Here is a 21252-nt window from a genome sequence, read left to right as displayed (position 1 = left end):
TTGGATTAAGCAGTGAAGTTTTTTTATTATTATCTTTATTTTTGTTTCTTTTTGTAGTTTTAGGAGGGGATAAGGGGAGGGGGTGTTCTTTTTTTCTTTCCTTTTTTTTCTTTTTTTTCTCCTTCTCTTTTCTTTGTGTTATTGTAAGTAATGTCTAAACTTAAGTTTGCCTCTCTTTTTGTTCAGGGTTTAAATAATCCTATTAAGCGTAAGAAAGTACTTGCTTACTTAAAAAAATTAAAAGTTGATGTGGCTTTTCTGCAGGAAACTCATTTAACAGATAAGGAACATTTGAAACTTAAACGTGAATGGGTTGGACAAGTTTTCTATTCTTCATTTAATTCAAAGGCGAAAGGAGTGGCAATTCTGGAGCATAAGAATTTACCATTTCAGTTTCAGAATGAAGAGAAAAATGGAGGAAGATTATTAAAACTGAATTGTACAATTCTTATTGAGGCTTGGACTCTGCTTGATGTTTATGCTCCAAATGTTGAAGATACAGCTTTTATTGTAGATGTGTCTTTATTACTTGGACAAACAAATTCTAATGTGATGATTGGGGGAGATTTAAATGTGGTATTGGAGCCTATATTGGACAAGTATCCAAGAGTAATTAAGAAATCTAAGATGGCAGTTCAAGTGACTAATATGATGAAAGATTTGAATTTAGTTGATATCTAGCGAAGACTTAATCCTACAGAGAAAAATTTTTCTTTTTATTCTTCACGTCATAATTCTTTTTCAAGAATTGATTATTTTTTAATTTCAACACATTTGCAGGATAAGGTTATATCTGTGGATTATAAGGCAAGGTTGGTCTCAGATCATTCATTATTATTATTAGAATATCAGAGTTCACAAGATGTTCAGAGAACTCCAAGATGGAGATTTAACACTATGTTATTACAAAAACCAGAATTTATTAGTTATTTAAAAAAACAAATTGAGGATTTTATTAGAAATAATGTTAACTCTGTTTCTAGTCATTTTGTTTTATGGGACGCAATGAAATCTTTTTTACGAGGTCAAATTATTAGTTATGCATCTAAAGTATTGAAAGAGAGATTGAAGATTTAGAGAAAAATATAACTGTTAGTGAAAAAGAATTTCAAAAAAATGCTACTGAAATGCAAAAGAATCAGTTAACTAATTTAAAATTAAAATATAATGAATTACAAACATATCAATTTGAATGTTTAATGAATCAAACTAAACATAAGTTTTATGAATGAGGCAAGAAAGCTCATAAAGTTTTATCATGGCAGTTAAAAAGAGAACAATTATTCAGGATTATACCAGTAATTAGAAAAAAAATCGGGTATTACTTTTAGACAAAAAGAAATTAATGAGGAATTTTGCAATTTTTATAAAAAATTGTATATGTCTGAGTGTAAAGATGTAAGTGAAGATGCAATAGATTCTTTTTTGAAAAATATTAATTTGCCACAGCTGAATCAAGAAGATAGACAAGAGTTGGATAAATCTTTTACAGAAAATGAAATTGAAATGGCTATAAGAGATATGCCAAATGGAAATGCACCCAGTAAAGATGGGTTTTCTATAGAATTTTATAAAACTTTTTATGTTGATATATCTTCTATTTATAAGAATGTAATACAGCAAATTTATAAAATTTTTCAATTACCTGAATCTTGTTCTAATGCAATAATTACGGTTATACCAAAAAAAGATAAAGATCCTTTACAGGTTTCTTCTTATCGACCAATATCATTGTTAAATGTAGAGTATAAAATTGTAGCTAAAGTTATGGCTAATAGATTGGCTCAATATTTACCTAAAATAATACATAAAGATCAAATAGGATTTATAAAAAACAGATATGCGTCTGATAATATTTTGCGACTAATTACTTTGATAAATAAATTTAAATTTCAAATGAATTATCCAATAGTGGTTTTATTAGATGCAGAAAAGGCTTTTGATAGAGTGGAATGGAAGTTTTTATTTAAAGTACTTGAGAAATTTTGTTTTGGTTCTTCGTTTATTGGATTGATAAAGGCTTTATATAATAGTCCGAAGGCTAGAGTTGCTACTAATGGACAGATCTCAGAATCTTTTGATTTAACAAGGTCTACTAGAAAAGGATGTCCATTGTCACCTGCTTTATTTGCTATAGTTATTGAACCTTTGGCACAGTTAATACGTCAAAATGAAAATGTTAAAGGTATGAGAGTTTTGAATGAGGAATATAAAATTAATTTATTTGCAGATGAGGTTTTATTATACCTGGTGGACCCTGATAATTCTTTACCAGCAATTCAAGAATCTTTAGAAAATTATGGTCAATTATCTGGTTATAAGGTAAATAGGGCTAAAAGTGAAATTTTGTCAATTTGTAAAGATGATTATTCAATATATAAAAATATTACAAAATTGAAGTGGACAAAACAAATTAAATATTTGGGAATTAATGTCAATACAGAATATCAAGATTTATATTCAATTAATTACCTTCCCTTAATAAAAAAAGATTAAATTAGACTTGATTAGGTGGAAGGACTTACCTTTAGGTTTATTGGGGAGGATTAATACTATAAAAATGAATATTTTTCCTCGGATGCAATATTTATTTCAATCAATTCCTTATTTTTTTTAAAAAAAGTTTTTTTAAGGATTTATACAAAGCAGTTAGAGAATTTTTATGGAAGGGAAAATTTCCAAGGGTAGCAATGAAAAAATTGATGTGGGACTTTCAATTTTGAGGTTTGAGATTACCCAATTTCCAATATTATTATGAGGCAGCTCAATTTAAATTTATTAGTGCACTAATGAATATGGAGAATCCGTCCAGTTGGGCAAAGATAGAATTGGCAGTTATTTTAGAAAAATCTCCACATGAATTTTTGTTTTGATGGAATAAAAATTTGTTACGAACTTATGATGTACCAATATTGAAACGTTTATTGAATCTATGGATGAGTAAACTTGATAAAATGGGGGTTAAAAATAAATGGTCTGGGCGATTGCCATTATATAATAATCAACTTGTTCCTTTTACGGTCTCCGATATCACTTTGAAACAATGGGAAAGGAAAGGAATAAAAAACTTATCTGATTGTTTTTTTGAAGGACATTTTTGTTCTTTTGAGGAATTACAAAGGAAATTTGGTATTAGTGGAAATTCTGTATTTGTGTATTATCAGCTAAGATCATTTGTAAAGCAGATATGTGGTCAGCAAATGACTTTATTGCCCGAAACTAGCTTTGAGAAATATGTACTTTCAATACCAGAAAAGGGGTATATATCTGATTTGTATTGCATTTTACAAGAAAATGAAAGTAAGAAAGATTGGGATAAAGATAAGTTGAAATGGGAAAAAGATTTAGGTTCTACAATAGTTGAAGAAGCTTGGATGGAAATTTGTCAAAATATTATTCAGAAATTGATTAATGCTAGATTAGCAATGATTAATTATAATTTTACACATCAATTATACTTAACACCAGAAAAAAATTAAAAAATTTGGTCTTAGTAAGTCAGATTGTTGTTTTCGTGTGACCAGACAGCCAGTACTTTTTTACATACTGTCTCGTCCTGTGACCGATTGCAACAGTTTTGGAAAGGTATTCAATCTATATTTAATAGATTATATAATATTTGTGTTGTATTAGATCCTGATATATTTTTATTAGGGAATACGCAATCATTAATTGATTTAGGATTAAATGATTATCAGATTTCTTTTATCTATTTAGCTTTAGCACTGGCCAAGAAATGTATAGCATCTACTTGGAAAGATAGAAATATGCTAACTTTGGACCAGTGGTATTTAGAGATGAAGTCTTGTTTAATTATGGAAAGGATATCTTTTTCAATCCAAGATAAGATGTCTTTTTATAAATTGAAGTGGACTCCATTTGTTAAGTATATGCAATTAAGTTTGATTTAAGTATGTTCTTAGATGTGATATTTTAGATCTGATAAATCTTTTTTTTATTATTTTTAATTGTTATATTTTTCCTTTTTTGTGTGTTTTTTTTAAATATATAATATTATTAATTTTATTAATTCTTCACTCTTTATTTTGGGGGAGGGGAAGGGTGGTTTTTTTATATATATAGATTTTTAGTTCTTGTATATGTAGGGGGGGTTAGACTGAATTAAGTTAGGTTATTAATGTTGTATTGTAATTATATTATTCTATTTTATATATTTTCTTTAAATGTAATCTTTCTTTTTATTCCTGTGATAAAACCTTTAAATAAAGTTTAAAAAAAAGCATGGCCAATATTTTGGGTGCCACTTCTGGCAGCAAGTCCCCTGTTATATTCTGGGGACAGAATAGTCTTATTGATCTTCCTCGTCTGTGATGTAAGTTACAATCTCTTCCGACGTCATTAACTTTTCTCCATCTGGAATCTCAAACCCAAACTGATCTTCCATGGCCATAATGATCTCCACTCGATCCAACTGTCCAATCCCAAATCGTTCATAAAATGTCATAGAGTCAGGGGGCGTGGCAAGACGGCATAGAGTCTAGACGTGCGATCTCGACCTCTCTAGCCAGACTTTTAAATACCTGTTTTTTAACCCTTTGTTTCCAAGTTTAAACTTTTTAAATTTTAGTTTAAAGTATTAAGGAATTATTATGGCCACTAATGGTAAAAAGACTAAATCTCAAGTTCAAAAGAAGATACATTTTCGAAGTGCTGAAGATTTGGGGCCTAGACGATTTGAAACAGCCCCAGGCTCAATTTCTTCATTGCCTAAATCTCAAGGATCACCTGTGGAGTCTGAAAAGGAAATTACAATCTGAAGAAATCGTTTTTTTTCACGAATGAATGAGAAAACAACAAGATGCGGGGGAAGACCAGCAGCGACTCCCTGAAGAAGTCGGGATGCCGTCGCTGGGAGTCCAGACCCATATAAAACTTTTAAAATGCCTTCTGTTGAATTGCAGCAGGAGCTGCAGTTACCTTGTTCTGCCACCATGTCAGAGAGAACAGAGCTGAGATTTTCAATGTATGCAATTGAATGTTGTTATTCAACCTATGTTGACATTTCTAATGAATGAGATGGTTCAAATGAATGCTGGTATAAGTTCAGAATTAAATATGGTTAAGACATGTGTGGATGCATCTTATGAACAATTTTTTTAAATTCAGACTGTTTTTTTGGACTGTAAACAACAAGTGACTTCTAACACAGAAAAAGTGTTGAAGGTGGAAAAATCAGTCATAGAATTAGGAGATCATGAGAAGGAGCTAGAAAGAAAAATAGATTATTTGGAAAATCAAAGCAGAAGGAATAATGTGAAAATTTTTGGTTTGCCAGAAGGTATGGAAGAACAAGATCCTCTTCGTTTTTTTAAAGACTGGATTTCGCATATATTAGGGCAAGAATTTTTCTCTGGGGGATTGGCACTGGAATGAGCCCATAGAGCTTTAAGAAGAATACCCTTAGCTGGTCAATCCCCGAGACTGGTAGTAATTTGATGTCTGAGTAATTTGGATAGAGAAGCAATACTTCGACTTGCAGTACAAAATGCGAGATGACGTCAAACCCCATTATTGATTCAGAATAGTAGAGTCTTTTTTTATCCTGATCTGAGTCAAGATGTCATTCAACGTCGAAGTCGATTTAATCCAGTTAAAGAAATCTTGTGGTGTAAAGGTTATAAGTCTACTTTTCGTTACTGTGCAGAGTTGAAGGTCTTTTACAGAGACTATCAATTTTGCTTTTTTGAAACTGATTGTGAAGCAATGATTTTTGCTGATTCATTGCCAGATATAAGAGGACAAAGACGTAGCCCACCATTATCTCCTAAAGAAAAGTCTGGTGGTTCTGGAAATGGAAGAAATGGCAGAAATGGGAATGGAAAGAGTCCACCTCCTTCCAAAATGGGATCTTCGAGATTGGAATCTTTTGGATGAAAAGAAGAATTTTCTTATTTTATTTTTTCTTTTGTTGATACTTGGATGTTACTGACTGTTTGTCTGGGGAGGGTGAGATTTGCATTAAGTTCTTTACTAGTTATCAGTCACTGGTGGGTGATCCACACCCAATTTTTGTTTAGGGAATTACTACCTTTTGGTAGTTTTTTTCTGGGGGGGTGATTTTTTTATTGTTTTTTTTTAATTTTTATTTTTTTAAACTTTTTTCTTAGTTTTTAATTTGTTTTTTTTATTGGAGGGCCTATATACATTGATCTGAGTTTTTAATATAAAGATATTATTGGTATTTAATAATAATAGTAGATATGTCAAAGTTGAGGTTTGCTACTTTTAAAGTTTGAGGATTAGATAGTATGATGAAAAATAAGCGAGTCTTGGCGTATATTAAGTAAATGAAAATTGATATTGCCTTTTTACAAGAAACACATTTGAATGTGAAGGAAAGTGTGAAATTAAGAAGGGATTGGGGCTGGGCATATTTTTCTTCATTTAATTCTAGAGATAAATCGTTCTAGACATGAATCGTTTTCAAGGATAGACTTATTTTTAGTATCAGCACATTTACAAGGGAAAATACAACAAGCGGAATATAAAAGTAGGGTGATTTCATATTTTTCTCTGTTATATTTTACATATGAAACTTCTGAGAAAATTCAAATAGCTTATTGTTGGAGATTTAATACAATGTTGTTAAAAATACAGAATTTATTGATTTTTTGAAAAAACAAATTAATTTTTTTAAAGAAAATTCTAAATCTGTTCAAAGTAAGTTTGTATTATGGGATTCTATGAAAGCCTATTTGAGAGGACAAATAATTAGTTATACTTTTAAAATAAAAAAGAATCGATTAAATCAGAGTCTTGAATTAGAGAAACAGATCGATGAATTAGAAAAGGAATTTCAGAAAGATGCTACAGAAGATCAGAAAATAGAATTATCTCGGCTGAAATACCTTGCAATCTTATCAATTTGAATGTGTGATTAATAGGACTAAACAACAGTATTACGAATATGGTGAGAAAGCACACAATTAAAGAAAGAACAGATATCGAGGACTATTAATGCTGTTAGACGGAATTCTCTTATTACTTATAAACCTTGTGAGATTAATGATGAATTTTATTCATTTTATAAAAAGTTATATACATCTGAAGGAAAACAGGAAACTGGATCGATTGATTTTTTAAAAATCACAGTTGAATTTACCGATATTGGAGGATGGAGATATACAGGAGTTAGAAGAACCATTAACTGATTCAGAAATTAAAATGGCTATGCTGGAAATGCCAAATAGTAAATCGCCTGGTGATGATGGATTTTTGGTTGAATTTTATAAAAATTTTTATGATGATTTATCTATAGTGTTTGGGGATGTATTATGTCAAGTTGGAGAACACTATGATTTACCTGAGTCTTGTTCTAGTTCTTTAATTACAGTAATTCCTAAAAAAGATAGAGATCCTTTGAAGGTATCTTCATATAGACCAATTTCGTTGTTAAATGTAGATTATAAAATAATAGCTAAAGTATTAACAAATAGATTGGCAAAATTTTTATCAAAGTTGATTCATATTGATCAAACAGGTTTTATAGAGAATAGATATGCTTCAGATAATATTTTGTGAGTGATTAGTTTGATTAATAGATTTCGATTATCTTTAGATCATCCGATGGTGATATCCTCAGATGCATAAAAAGCATTTGATAGAGTTGAATGGAATTTTTTGTATAAAGTTTTGGAGAAATTTATGTTTGGTCCTTCTTTTATTGGTTGGATTAGGGCTCTATATAGTAAACCAGTAGCTAGAGTATTGACGAATGGTTTAATTTTGGAATTTTTTAAGTTAACTCGATCAACTCGTCAAGGTTGTCCTTTATCACCAGCTTTGTTTGCGTTAGTGATTGAACCTTTAGCACATTTGATAAGACAAAATACACAGATATAGGTATGAAAGTTTTAGATGAGGAGTATAAAATTAATTTATTTGCTGTTGACATATTGGTGTATTTAACAAATCCAGCTCAGTTACTTTTGCATTTGAAGGAATGTTTAATACAATATGGATGTCTTTCTGGATATAAAGTTAATTGGGAAAAAAGTGAAATATTGCCGGTAAGTGAAGGAGATTATTCAGTTTATAAGAATATTATTAATTTGAAGTGGACTTATCAAATTAAATATCTGGGTATAATTTTGAATGTTAATTATCAATCTTTATATAAATTAAATTATGCTCCCTTAATGAAAAAATTATCATTGATTTGATTAAATGGAAAGATTTACCTATTAATTTAATGGGAAGGATAAATACAATTAAGATGAATATCTTTCCGCGAATACAATATTTGTTTCAATCTATTCCATATTTACTTGATAAAATTTGTTTTGAGATTTAAATAAAATGGTTAGGGAGTTTTTATGGAGGGGTAAATTTTTGAGAGTAGCTTTGAATAAATTAACTTGGAAATATGAGTTAGGGGGATTACGTTTACCACATTTTCAAATTGTCATAGAGCCTTAACACATATAGTACTCGCTCTTGGACGCTGTCCAGTGAAAGAGGAGGCAGATCCCCATACTGGTGATATGTCTGTCAGAACAAAAGCAGTTCTGTGCTGGATGCCTTGCAGTGGGATCATGCCCACTCAGACTCTGGAAGTATTTTCTACTACCTAGGGCCATTTTCAAAGCTAATAAATGGAAAGTTCTTGAATGGCCAAGTCAGTCACCTGATCTAAATCCAATTGTGCATGCCTTCCATATGCTGAAGAGCAACTAAGGGACAAGCCCCCCACCACCCCCACCCCAAGAAGATACTCTGCACTTGGTAATGTCTATGAATGGCAGATATCAAGCAGTCATTGCATGCAAGGGATGTGCGACAAAGTGCTAAACGTGACTAATATAAAAACCATTGCTATGTCCCAAATGAAGGGACTATGTATAAAAAATGCTGTCATTTCTTCATGGTACAAATTTATACAAATAACTTTGAATAAAATGTGGAGTGTGCACTTTAATCATATGTGAATTGTTTGATTACAAATTTATAACTGCAAAGCTCAGGGGCAAATAAAGGAAAAAAAGGTGTCTTTGTCCCAAACATTATGGAGGGCACAGTATGCCAGTCTTCACCAATTTATTCAGTATTTTCTCCCCAACTTCACCTTCTTTGGAATCGGTTTTGCCAGTCATGTTTTATCTGAATGATAATGCCGGTTATAAATCAGCAAGGCCGTGATGATAGTCAAGAGACATGTTTATTTGCGACTTGCTTGGTCCTCTGTTCAGATGATAGCACACCGGCCTCATTCAGAAAACTCAGATTCAAAATCGCTCTTCACTGATATGACCACCAGAATCCCGGGTGATACATCTATTCAATGCTGACAGCATTGCATTGTCAGATGAGAGCATAAATTAATGCTGCATGCAGTTGTCACAAATGAATGTCCTGCCCAGTACGAAGTTCAACATTAATGAAAACAAGTTATCTGTCCATTATCACATTAGTTTGTGGAGATTTAATGTTCCACATTAATGCAAAGTCTGCAGTTTGAATGATGTTTAATAAAAATTACAAATCTGATAATGAGCAGATGTCGATGATAACTGATTAAATAAATGTAGTATAATAAGCCTATTCATAATAAATAACTAGGTTAACATGAGATCCCTTTGGAAGGGGTGGCATCCTTTGGAGACAAATACTGGATGGACGAAGGTGTAGCATCTTGAAGATCCTCCCCTTTCTGCTGGTGTAGAGGCTGAGTAGTTTACCATTGAAGCTATTAATCAGAGTACTTACATTTATGGGAATGAATGAAATCGTGGAAGAATGAAATAATAGAAAAGAAATTCAGCTGTCAGTGCTGCCACTTTATTGTTGACGTGACCTGAATTCAGTTCAGGCCACAGCTGCTGCCTTTGCAAAATTTCATGTTATCCCTGTGCCTGTTTGGGCACCCATCTAGTGCTCTAGTTTCCTCTCACATTCCAGACATATCAGCTATAAAGTTAATTGGCCAATGTCTTTTTACCCCTGGTGTAAATAAATGGTCGGAGAATCAAAGTAGAATTCATGTGTGAGAGTCATCAGGTTAAGGGGCCAAGTAGGGGAAGTGGGATTGATTAGGAAAGGCCTGAGCTGGCATAGAGCTGAGGGGCAGAATGGTCTTGCATTAAATGTAGAATGGAAAAGAAAGCTACCAAGCTGGTAGATGGGACCATTAATAACTTTGTGCAAGGTGGTACTTCCAAAAGTAAGATTCTCGTTTCACTCGATCTGATTAACTTATTCTCATTGTTACTCACTTCATGTTCAGACAAAACCTGGTTCCTATCAGATAAATGTGGCCAGTTGGACTGCTGGTGATCATGTGGCCACAATTATGGTATGGCCACGTGTATTTCCTGCTTCCTTCATTTAATCGTAATGTCTTTATCTGCCTAACCGCTTATCTTTGAAATTTCCCCAGATCACTTCGCCCAGCTTCTTCAAGTCTATCCTCATTCCTTTTTTGTCATGTCCCAAATGCCTGCGGAATTGTTGAATTTATTTATCTTTATTTGCTGTTAGTGTTTTGTTAAGTTGGCAAAAAGTTATTTCCTTGAGATAGTTTGCATTCAGAAATAAATCAAATGAACTTGGTAAATAAATCAAACTCGATATTAGTTTGCAGTTATAGGAAGAGAATTGAATTTGTAAGTCTTTTGAAGTGTGCATAAAAATGGAAATACATCATTATTAAAAGTGAATTTTTCCTGCTAAATTCATAACTTCTAGTGCACTTTGTCTCTCTCTCTCTTTTCTTTTCTATCTGTTCCTTTCCTTCAGCTCTGCATTCACAGTCACTCCCTCCTCCAGTCAATTCTCACCTTTCCTCTTCTGACCTCCCATTCATGATAACCTTTTGTCTGTTGATCTGTGCTCCTCCCTCTGGCCTTTCTTCCCTTCTCCTCAGCCTTTTAATTCAGGCACCTTGAAGAAGGGCTCAGGTCCGAAACGTCGTTTATATATCTTTACCTCCTTTGGGTGCTGTGAGATATGCTGAGTTCTTCCAGTATTTCTGTTTTTACTACAATCTCAGCATCTGCAGACTTTTGTGTTTCACTTCTAATTGCACTATCTCCCATTCTCAACCGATGTCCAATGAAAGGTTGCACTACTTCAAGAAGGGGAATCCACTCCCAAGCTGTCCCTGAAATGTAAGGCATTATTTATATATGATCCATTAAGGTACATTCTGTATTCTTGTAATATCCTTGAAGAATCTGTGGAGCCTGACAAGTTACAAGTTCATAAAATGTCTAGAGCTTAGAGATCAGAAATACAAAATAACAATTGTCAAAAAGAAAAGATTGGGGCAAATAAATAGATGGAGGTATTAAAGCAACGTAACAAGGAGTTAGTCCTAGCTGAGGTAATAGTTAATCTGTGAATATTTTTTTCCATGAGCTGAGTGTAAGGAAGATAAATCCAACTGAAACACAGGGAGAAGGCCACCTCCACCTTCTTCTGGTGCCGCCCAAAGATATTTTGAGATAGCGAGTTCCCACACATTGTGTCCCCATTTATCTGCGTAGAGTAAGGTTTCAGAGGCATTCATTCAGTGCAAAGTATTCGCCATTTGTTTTAACCAAAGCAAAAGTTCCTCATGCTATTGAATAGCTGTGAGATGAAATTGCATCTGACTCAGTTTCCATGTCTTCTGATGTCACTGATTCCGTAGTGGATGTGCTCGAAGAGGAACTGGACGAAGAAGGCAATTGGGCTGATCTATACCTTTGATGCTTGCATGGGCATGGTGAAGGTTTATTTATTGGTATTTGCTCACATTCACGGCCTGCATCACATTTGAACATACAGGGTCTTGCTGTGCATAAAAAACACAAAGAAAATGATTAATTATTAACATCAGGAATCAACATTTATTTTTATTGCTGGCATTGTAATTCCTTCCAAACATTCTAAACATACGGTTATGAATAGGAAATAGTATTATACTTGGTTCACTGCAAATTAAAACAAGTCAGATGTTTAACTTTTCATCCCTCCGATGAAAGACATTTGCCTGAAAGGTTAACCCTGTTTCTCTCTCCATCGATGCTGCCAGATTTGTTGACTATCTCCTGCATTTTCTGTTCTTACTTTGGATTTCGAGCAACTGTAGCTTGTGACATTTTTCTCACTTAAAGACAAATGTGTTGGGAGAGAAGATTACACAAGTTTGGATTGCATGCTTAAGAGAGAAGAGTGAGATGAGAATGGATTTACATAAATAAAATACATTGTCACTTTAAATTATGATGTCACAAGAAACATGTTTGTAACTTGCTAAGTACTGAAGTAAAAGCAAAGACTAAATTGAATATTCGACTGTGAAGATTAAAGACTTTGGAAGATGGAAATCACTGGACTTAAAAACACTGGTGTGGTAGGATGAATCACTCAATTCTATGCAGTGAGTTTCTGCTTTCTTTAGGCACTTTCAGGTGGCCAATTGGCCCACTTGTAAAGCCGCATATTTTGGCAAAATGCTGTGGGAAGGCCACGTGAATGTGCAGGAGGCACCTGCAAGGCGAGTTTGGTAACCCTCCTCCGAGAAGGATAATCCCCGCAGCGCACTGGCCTCCCCAGCCATCTGAATGCAGCCACCTAAAAGCAGCTGCATTCGGATGACAGTCAGCTGGCCAGTGCCTGACAGCTCCTCTCCCAGTCTCCATGCTGTAGGGCCGCCGGTGCGGGCTGTAAGCGCAGGGACGTCCCCACACTGATCCTGCTGCCCCGCTCTCTTCCCACTCACGAAATCAGTCCCCACACTGTCGAGCAGCCGGCGCAGGCTGTCCCCACACTGTCGTGACTGATTTCAGGAGTGGGTAGAAGCGGGCTGGAGCAGCCAGTGGGGGAGAAGGTGGCTGGCTGAAACAATGCCAGTACCCAACTCGAATGCCTCCTTCTCCCCCACTGGCTGCGCCAGCCCCCGTACTCACCCGCCGGCCGCTGCAGCCTCATCCCCCACTGGCCGCTCCAGACCCCATACTCACCCACCGGCCGCTCCAGCCTCCTCCACCGCTGGCCGCTCCAGCCCCCATACTCACTCGCTGGCCACCCCAGCCTCCTCCCCTGCCAGCCGCTCCAGCCCCATGGGTCATCCCCGCGCTGATAGTCCGTGCTGGCTGCCCTACCTGACAGCCAGCCATCCTGAATTGACAGCCCAAGGGACAGGAACCGGAATGCTCTCAGATGCGCATCCCGGCGCAGCTGTCCTTTCAGGTGGCCAGCGCTGCGCTTTCAACGCTGCCACCTGAACTGCAATTTAAAGGGCTGCTTCTGCTTCTTCAGGGGCATTCTGAGTGGAGAATGGACCTGAAAAAGCCTTTTGATTTTCTTATCCTTTTCAATAGTTTGATTCTATATTTACTGGAAGGATATAGTCATAGAGATACTTCACAACTGATATGCCAAACCCTTGAGGAACAAAGTGAGTCAAGCAATGTCACCTCCGCTTAGTCTGAAGGTAAGTTGGCATTTGTTGCTCAACAATGCCCTTCTCTCCAATTTTCATTCTGAGAATTTCAGTGAATGACAATGAAGTTTCATGAATTTTCTTAATGTAAGTTATTTAAAGTCAGGCACACCCTTACTCTTGATCTAAATTTATATTATCATCTTCCCACATAGATGGAACTGGGAGAGGACTTTAATTTCTCCTATTGTCTGGGATCCCTGGAGCATACCACCTGGTAGCTTGCCAAGTCATTCCTCTGTGCATACTAAAATTAAATTAAAAGACTGGAAGAAGTTATTTTTAGGAAGTTTAGGAAGAAAAAATAACTTGTCTTACATTTCTCATTTCAATTTTATGTTGAATTGTTTGTCTATGTTAACACATTTACCAAAGAAAATTGAAGATCATGTATTCTTCCTGACTTACTGTAGTTTCTATTTCAGTCTAATTGTTCATTTCAGGGCCCCTCATTGTCATGAGTCCTCTTTAGGAATAACTTTCCAAATAATTTGTATATCTCTGGACTCTGTATGCTGGCTAGACAGCACTTAGAGGTGTTCAAAGCACCAACTCATTTTCAAAGAATTTGGTTAAACGGGAAAGTCAGTGGATGCTGTGATTCTGATGTAATATGTGAAAATGCTGGAGAAACTCAACAAGTCGTGCAACATTCTTTCTGTAGCAAAGATGCATAACTAATATTTCGGGTCTGAGCCCTTCATTAAGGTATAAGCAAAAAGCAGGCAAAAAAGCTGACTTCAGCTTGACATTAAATACAGTCATTCCCCAGAGTTCTGGTGGAGAAGCTGTCCACACTGGGTCTCTATAATTGGATCTCGGACTTCCTAATGGAAAGACCACAGTCTGTCCGGGTCGGTAGCAGAATTTTGAGCTGAGCACTGGCGCACCTCAGGGCCATGTGCTCAGCTGGTTCTTGTTCACACTATGGACGAACGACTGCATTGGCTCATCCAGCTCCAATGGTGTCATCAAGTTTGCAGATGACACAACAGCAGTTGGCCTCATCAGCAACAACAATGAGTCGCAATACAGAGAAGAGGAAGAAAAATCTCATGAAATAGTGCAAGAGTGACAACCTAAGTCTCAAAATGGACAAGATGAAGGAGATAATTGTTGACTTCAGGAGATCCAGGATTGACTACCCTCCATTACACATTAACAATCAACACATCAGCCAACAAGAAGCACCAAGTTCCTTGGAGTTCACTTAATTAGTGACTTATCGTGGACATTCAACATTTCCACATTTGACAGGAAGCCACAACAGCGACTGCACTTTCTGAGAAGACTGAAGTAGGCAAGGCTACCAGCCACCAGTATGTCAACTGGCTGCATCACAAGGGTACAGTTGCTGCAGAAAAATGTATCGGAGGTCAAATCACAGGACCATAAGAGCAGCAGAAAGGATCACTGGAGTCTCCCTCCCCCCTGCCTCCCCCTCCCTGCACTGATGTAATCTACCAGGATCGTTGTGTGAAGAATGCATGCATAATCATTGAGGACCCCTCCCTCCCTGCACACAGCATCTTTCAGCTGCGCCTATCAGGAAAGAGATACAGGAGTGTCAGAGCCAGCACCACCAGGGTGAGGAACAGTTTCTTCCCACAGGCATAATGATCTGTGACTGTTGTTAGTACCAAAAAAGTTATTTATTTTTATAGCTATACAGATATGCATGTCCTGCATATATATCATTTGTCTGTATGTGTGTTATATCTGATTGTGTGTCTGTGTGCTTTGCGCAGAGGAGTGGAGAATGCTGTTTCATCGGGTTGTATTTGTGCAATCAGATGACAATAAATAACTTGAATAAAATTGTTGAGGGACAGACAGGGGAAGGAGCATAGGTCCACAGGCAAGAGGTCATAGTTGGATGTGGGTGGGAGGGCAGAGAATTAGGTACCGGATGTTTATAATTTTTAAGGAGTCTAAGAATATTCCTGAGATTTAAAATGGTTCCAAAGAGTGCAATGAACAATTTTGTCTTCTGATCTTACTAGTTCAGAGGGTTTTGATACACCTATAAGCAGAGAGATGTGAATGGAAATTGGCAGTAATGAGAAGAGGTGGAAGAGGCTTGAGTACAAAGTACACAATATGCAAGTATTTAACTTTACTGAAATTGATATGTGTTAGTGATTTTGTTAATTGAGTTCAGAAACTGTCAGGTGTCATTAAGGGAAACATCTTGTCAAAATGTATGGGCAGAAATGTGATTTTAAACTTTTGATAGGTTTGAAGGGATTATATTTGGAATATTGTATTCAGTATGGGTCTTCATCTTAATGAATAGATAGAGTGCTCAAAGAGAAGAAAGAATGGTACATTAAATACCATCAATGGCGCCATTCTGGGATAATTTCTTACTCTTTTTCTTCAGTTTTTATTTCTTGACTCCAATTCCAAAAACTCTGTGAATATTCCTTTTTTATTTTACCATCATTAGAATATTGAGCCACAGATTTTCCACGGCTACTCAGAAAGTTTGTAAATTTCTGACCTTAATACCTCCAAGACTATGAGATACATGAATCTACAACATTCCTGCTACAGCATCCTATTTCCTGAATACTTTCTTTAGTGTCCTGTTTTTAAAAAAAACTGATTGATGTCAATATGTGGTCTGTGTGTCCAGCCCACCCAGTATTTTCTCTTTGCGTTCCTTATTTGACTGTATCTGTAGTTAATGAAATACTTGTGAACATCATTTTCTACTGTTTTTTTCAAAAGGCCGCACTAAATGTGTACACAGCTCTTTTGGTCAGCATCTTTGTTTTATATCCAATTTGTACTCCATACATAAAGGTTTCCATTTTATCTGCAATTCTGACATCTTCTCTATTAAACTGTTTGGAATCATGTGCAACCTATTTGTATCATTCGCACACCATAGTGGTATGGGGTTTAACTGCTGGAATAGTTACTAGACCATGAATGTGAATTTAAATCCCACTGCCAATTAAACTCAACAATAAAAATCAATTTTGATTTAAAAAAAATAGTGTGTCAGCAACTAGGTTGTCACTTCCATCCCCTCTCTTTCACATACCACCACCTGGTTCAAAAATGTCCATCAGGGAAGTAAATCTGCCATTTTAATTAGTCTGGCTGTATGAGCATCCAGATCCATGAATGTGGATGACTCCTAACAGGCTTCTCAGTTCTGGAGCAATTATGGACAGATGTCCACATTGTAATTATAAATGAAAAAAAATGTTATCCATAAAGTATATTAAAAATTACCATATTGTCTTCCTGCACCTTTGTGCTCCTATTCCCAACCAATCCTTTCCCAGTGTTGCAAGTTTAAATTATCTTTCAATTACTAGCTGTCTATCCTGTTTGGTCAAGAGTGCAACTATTCATCCTTGCACTTGTCATGTGGCCTTACTGGAAGCTGTTACCATTCCTCGAACCTTCTCAGTTCCCAATGGACCTGAACCACAAATCTATGACTTGCAACCTTTTTTTTTTTGTTAATGGGAGTCTTGTCACTGAACTAGAAGCCCAGCACATTTTAAAGGTTCAGCATATGAGAACAGACCGTGAAATTTAGTTTTTCAAATTTGAAAATCTGAAATTTCTTCTCAAAAATTCCATGGAAGCAGGATAAATTGCAACAATGGGATCAATAGATTGTATTAGGATGAATATTAGTCAAAATAATGATATGTTTCAGGACCTGGATGCTCTCCTATTCTTTTGTGGACAATAACAAGGCCAATAACATCACCAGTGATAGTTATTTTCCAAGTCACTTTATAGTTCAACTATCTGCTATGATCTTATTTAATAGAATTAACTTTTAAATTCCTAATTAAGTCTGACATGAGTGGCAATGAAGCATTGGATTTTGACATTTAACAAAGGAGGATTTAATCTACCTCTCTGTATGGCCCTTCCCCCTCCTTCCAATGTCATGACCACTTTAATTTTAATGTCCTTGTCATGTTTGTCTTGTATCATAGATTCAATTTATTGTCAGAGAACATACATGAAATTGCATAAAACCCTGAGATTCTTTTCCTGAGGGTGAGGCAGAATTAATTACCATTTATTGATAGTGAAAAAAAAAACCTGGCTGAACACATGTAAACAAGAAATGTAAACAAACTGACTGAGCAATACAGAGAAAAAAAAGTAATAAAGTGGAAAAGTAAGAGTCCTTAAATAAATTCTTGATTGAGTTTGTCTTTGAGGAGTCTGATGGTGGAGGGGGAGCAGCTGTTCCTGTACCTGGTGGTGTGAGTCCTGTGGCACCTGTACCTCTTTCTTGAGCAGCGGGATTAGTGTGTTTGCTGAGTGGTGTGGATCCTTGATGATTACTTGTGCTCTCCAATCGCACTGTTCCCTGGAGATGTTGTCAATGGTGAGAAGGGTTTTATCTGTGTTGTCCTGGGCTGTGTCCACTAACTTTTGCAGGTCGTTGACTTGCTTATGTTCACATAAATTCCTATCTGAATGTAACTTATGCCATTGCTTGTCCTATCAATGACAGCTGTAAAATGCCTGAGTATTTTCTCTTTTAGCACCCGTGTTGCAAACTGTCTCTGAAACTTGAGATATCTTCACTTTGCAGGATCAATGAAAATGACTGCATCGATAAATATGGTGGTTAAGAAGGCATGAGGGATACTTGCCTTCATTAGCTTGGCCAGAGAATATGGAAGCAGAAAAATGACTGTACCATCATATAAAACACGGGTTTGGACGCAGCTGAAAAATTGTGTGCAATGGTGGTTGTGAATAAATTGGACAGAGTGCAGGTGAGATTTACCAGAGCCTGGAAAAACTGGACAGGACATGCTCATTTTATTTGGAGCCGAGAAGATTGAAATGTACAAAATAACGAAGGGCATAAGCAAGAGAGATGGTAAGAGGTGTCTAAAAGCAATGGTCATTTAAAATGGCATGTATGGGGTTTAGAAAGGGTCTTGGGAGAAAGTTTTCACTCACATTATTGTTGGAACCTTGAAGCGGGGGTCTAGTCAGAGACCCCTTTCATATTTAATGTATCTCTTCTTCTTTGGCTTGGCTTCGCGGACGAAGATTTATGGAGGGGGTAAAAAGTCCACGTCAGCTGCAGGCTCGTTTGTGGCTGACAAGTCCGATGCGGGACAGGCAGACACGATTGCAGCGGTTGCAAGGGAAAATTGGTTGGTTGGGGTTGGGTGTTGGGTTTTTCCTCCTTTGCCTTTTGTCAGTGAGGTGGGCTCTGCGGTCTTCTTCAAAGGAGGTTGCTGCCCGCCAAACTGTGAGGCGCCAAGATGCACGGTTTGAGGCGTTATCAGCCCACTGGCGGTGGTCAATGTGGCAGGCACCAAGAGATTTCTTTAGGCAGTCCTTGTACCTTTTCTTTGGTGCACCTCTGTCACGGTGGCCAGTGGAGAGCTCGCCATATAATACGATCTTGGGAAGGCGATGGTCCTCCATTCTGGAGACGTGACCCATCCAGCGCAGCTGGATCTTCAGCAGCGTGGACTCGATGCTGTCGACCTCTGCCATCTCGAGTACTTCGACGTTAGGGGTGTAAGCGCTCCAATGGATGTTGAGGATGGAGCGGAGACAACGCTGGTGGAAGCGTTCTAGGAGCCGTAGGTGGTGCCGGTAGAGGACCCATGATTCGGAGCCGAACAGGAGTGTGGGTATGACAACGGCTCTGTATACGCCTATCTTTGTGAGGTTTTTCAGTTGGCTGTTTTTCCAGACTCTTTTGTGTAGTCTTCCAAAGGCGCTATTTGCCTTGGCGAGTCTGTTGTCTATCTCATTGTCGATCCTTGCATCTGATGAAATGGTGCAGCCGAGATAGGTAAACTGGTTGACCGTTTTGAGTTTTGTGTGCCCGATGGAGATGTGGGGGGGCTGGTAGTCATGGTGGGGAGCTGGCTGATGGAGGACCTCAGTTTTCTTCAGGCTGACTTCCAGGCCAAACATTTTGGCAGTTTCCGCAAAGCAGGACGTCAAGCGCTGAAGAGCTGGCTCTGAATGGGCAACTAAAGCGGCATCATCTGCAAAGAGTAGTTCACGGACAAGTTTCTCTTGTGTCTTGGTGTGAGCTTGCAGGCGCCTCAGATTGAAGAGACTGCCATCCGTGCGGTACCGGATGTAAACAGCGTCTTCATTGTTGGGGTCTTTCATGGCTTGGTTCAGCATCATGCTGAAGAAGATTGAAAAGAGGGTTGGTGCGAGAACACAGCCTTGCTTCACGCCATTGTTAATGGAGAAAGGTTCAGAGAGCTCATTGCTGTATCTGACCCGACCTTGTTGGTTTTCGTGCAGTTGGATAATCATGTTGAGGAACTTTGGGGGACATCCGATGCGCTCTAGTATTTGCCAAAGCCCTTTCCTGCTCACGGTGTCGAAGGCTTTGGTGAGGTCAACAAAGGTGATGTAGAGTCCTTTGTTTTGTTCTCTGCACTTTTCTTGGAGCTGTCTGAGGGCAAAGACCATGTCAGTGGTTCCTCTGTTTGCGCGAAAGCCGCACTGTGATTCTGGGAGAATATTCTCGGCGACACTAGGTATTATTCTATTTAGTAGAATCCTAGCGAAGATTTTGCCTGCAATGGAGAGCAACGTGATTCCCCTGTAGTTTGAGCAGTCTGATTTCTCGCCTTTGTTTTTGTACAGGGTGATGATGGTGGCATCACGAAGATCCTGAGGCAGTTTACCTTGGTCCCAACAAAGCTTGAAAAACTCATGCAGTTTGGCATGCAGAGTTTTGCCGCCAGCCTTCCAGACTTCTGGGGGGATTCCATCCATACCTGCTGCTTTGCCACTTTTCAGTTGTTCGATTGCCTTATATGTCTCATCCAGGGTGGGAACCTCATCCAGCTCTAGCCTTAGGGGCTGTTGAGGGAGCTGGAGCAGGGCGGAATCTTGGACTGAGCGGTTGGCAATGAAAAGAGATTGGAAGTGTTCTGACCATCGGTTGAGGATGGAGATCTTGTCGCTGAGGAGGACTTTGCCGTCTGAGCTGCGCAGCGGGCTTTGGACTTGGGGTGAGGGGCCGTACACAGCCTTTAGAGCCTCGTAGAAACCCCTGAAGTCGCCAATGTCCGCGCTGAGCTGTGTTCGTTTGGCGAGGCTAGTCCACCACTCATTTTGGATCTCCCGGAGTTTGCGCTGAAGATGGCTGCATGCGCGACGGAAGGCTTGTTTCTTCTCTGGACAGGACGGCTTTGTAAGGTGAGCCTGGTGGGCAGCTCGCTTCTTTGCCAGCAGCTCCTGGATTTCCTAGCTGTTTTCGTCAAACCAGTCCTTGTTTTTCCTGGAGGAGAAGCCCAGTACCTCTTCAGTGGATTGCAGTATGGTAGTCTTCAACTGATCCCAGAGGGTTTCAGGGGACGGGTCCGTGAGGCGGGTTGCAACGTCGAGCTTTGCTTTGAGGTTTGCCTGGAAGTTTCCTCTCGCTTCGTCTGACTGCAGGTTTCCAACATTGAACCTCTTTCTGGGGGCTTTATTGTTCCTGGGCTTTGGCTTGAAGTGAAGGTTGAGCTTGCAGCGAACCAGCCGGTGGTCAGTGTGGCATTCCGTGCTAGGCATGACCCTGGTGTGGAGCACATCTTGTTTGTCACTTTCTCGCACCAGGATGTAGTCCAGGAGGTGCCAGTGTTTGGATCGGGGATGCATCCAGGTGGTCTTAAGGCTGTCCCTCTGCTGAAAAAGGGTGTTTGTAATGACAAGTCGCTGTTCTGCGCAGAGCTCCAACAGGAGGCGCCCATTGTCGTTGCACTTGCCGACGCCATGCTTGCCCAGGATTCCTGGCCAGGTTTCTGAGTCTTTGCCGACACGAGCGTTGAAGT

At 38.0% G+C, this 21252-nt stretch overlaps 1 protein-coding gene across 3 annotated transcripts in view; it reads right to left on the bottom strand.

Annotated features, from left to right (window-relative positions):
* Positions 1 to 11526: 11526 nt before the first annotated feature.
* LOC138742310 (rho guanine nucleotide exchange factor 4-like) overlaps positions 11527 to 21252 on the bottom strand; it is a 74565-nt gene continuing 64839 nt past the window's right edge. For 2 of the 3 annotated variants that reach the window (XM_069896569.1, XM_069896572.1), the window contains one exon: positions 11527 to 11794. In XM_069896569.1, the coding sequence (XP_069752670.1) occupies positions 11574 to 11794 (221 nt within the window). In that variant the 3' untranslated portion in view covers positions 11527 to 11573. Of the gene's footprint in view, positions 11795 to 11822; positions 12110 to 21252 lie in introns of those variants that run through there. The other variant, XM_069896571.1, reaches the window with a different exon arrangement.

The sequence above is a fragment of the Narcine bancroftii genome, chromosome 9 (genome assembly GCF_036971445.1).
Source record: "Narcine bancroftii isolate sNarBan1 chromosome 9, sNarBan1.hap1, whole genome shotgun sequence".
NCBI lineage: Eukaryota > Metazoa > Chordata > Chondrichthyes > Torpediniformes > Narcinidae > Narcine > Narcine bancroftii.
This window is presented reverse-complemented; position numbering and strand designations above follow the sequence as displayed.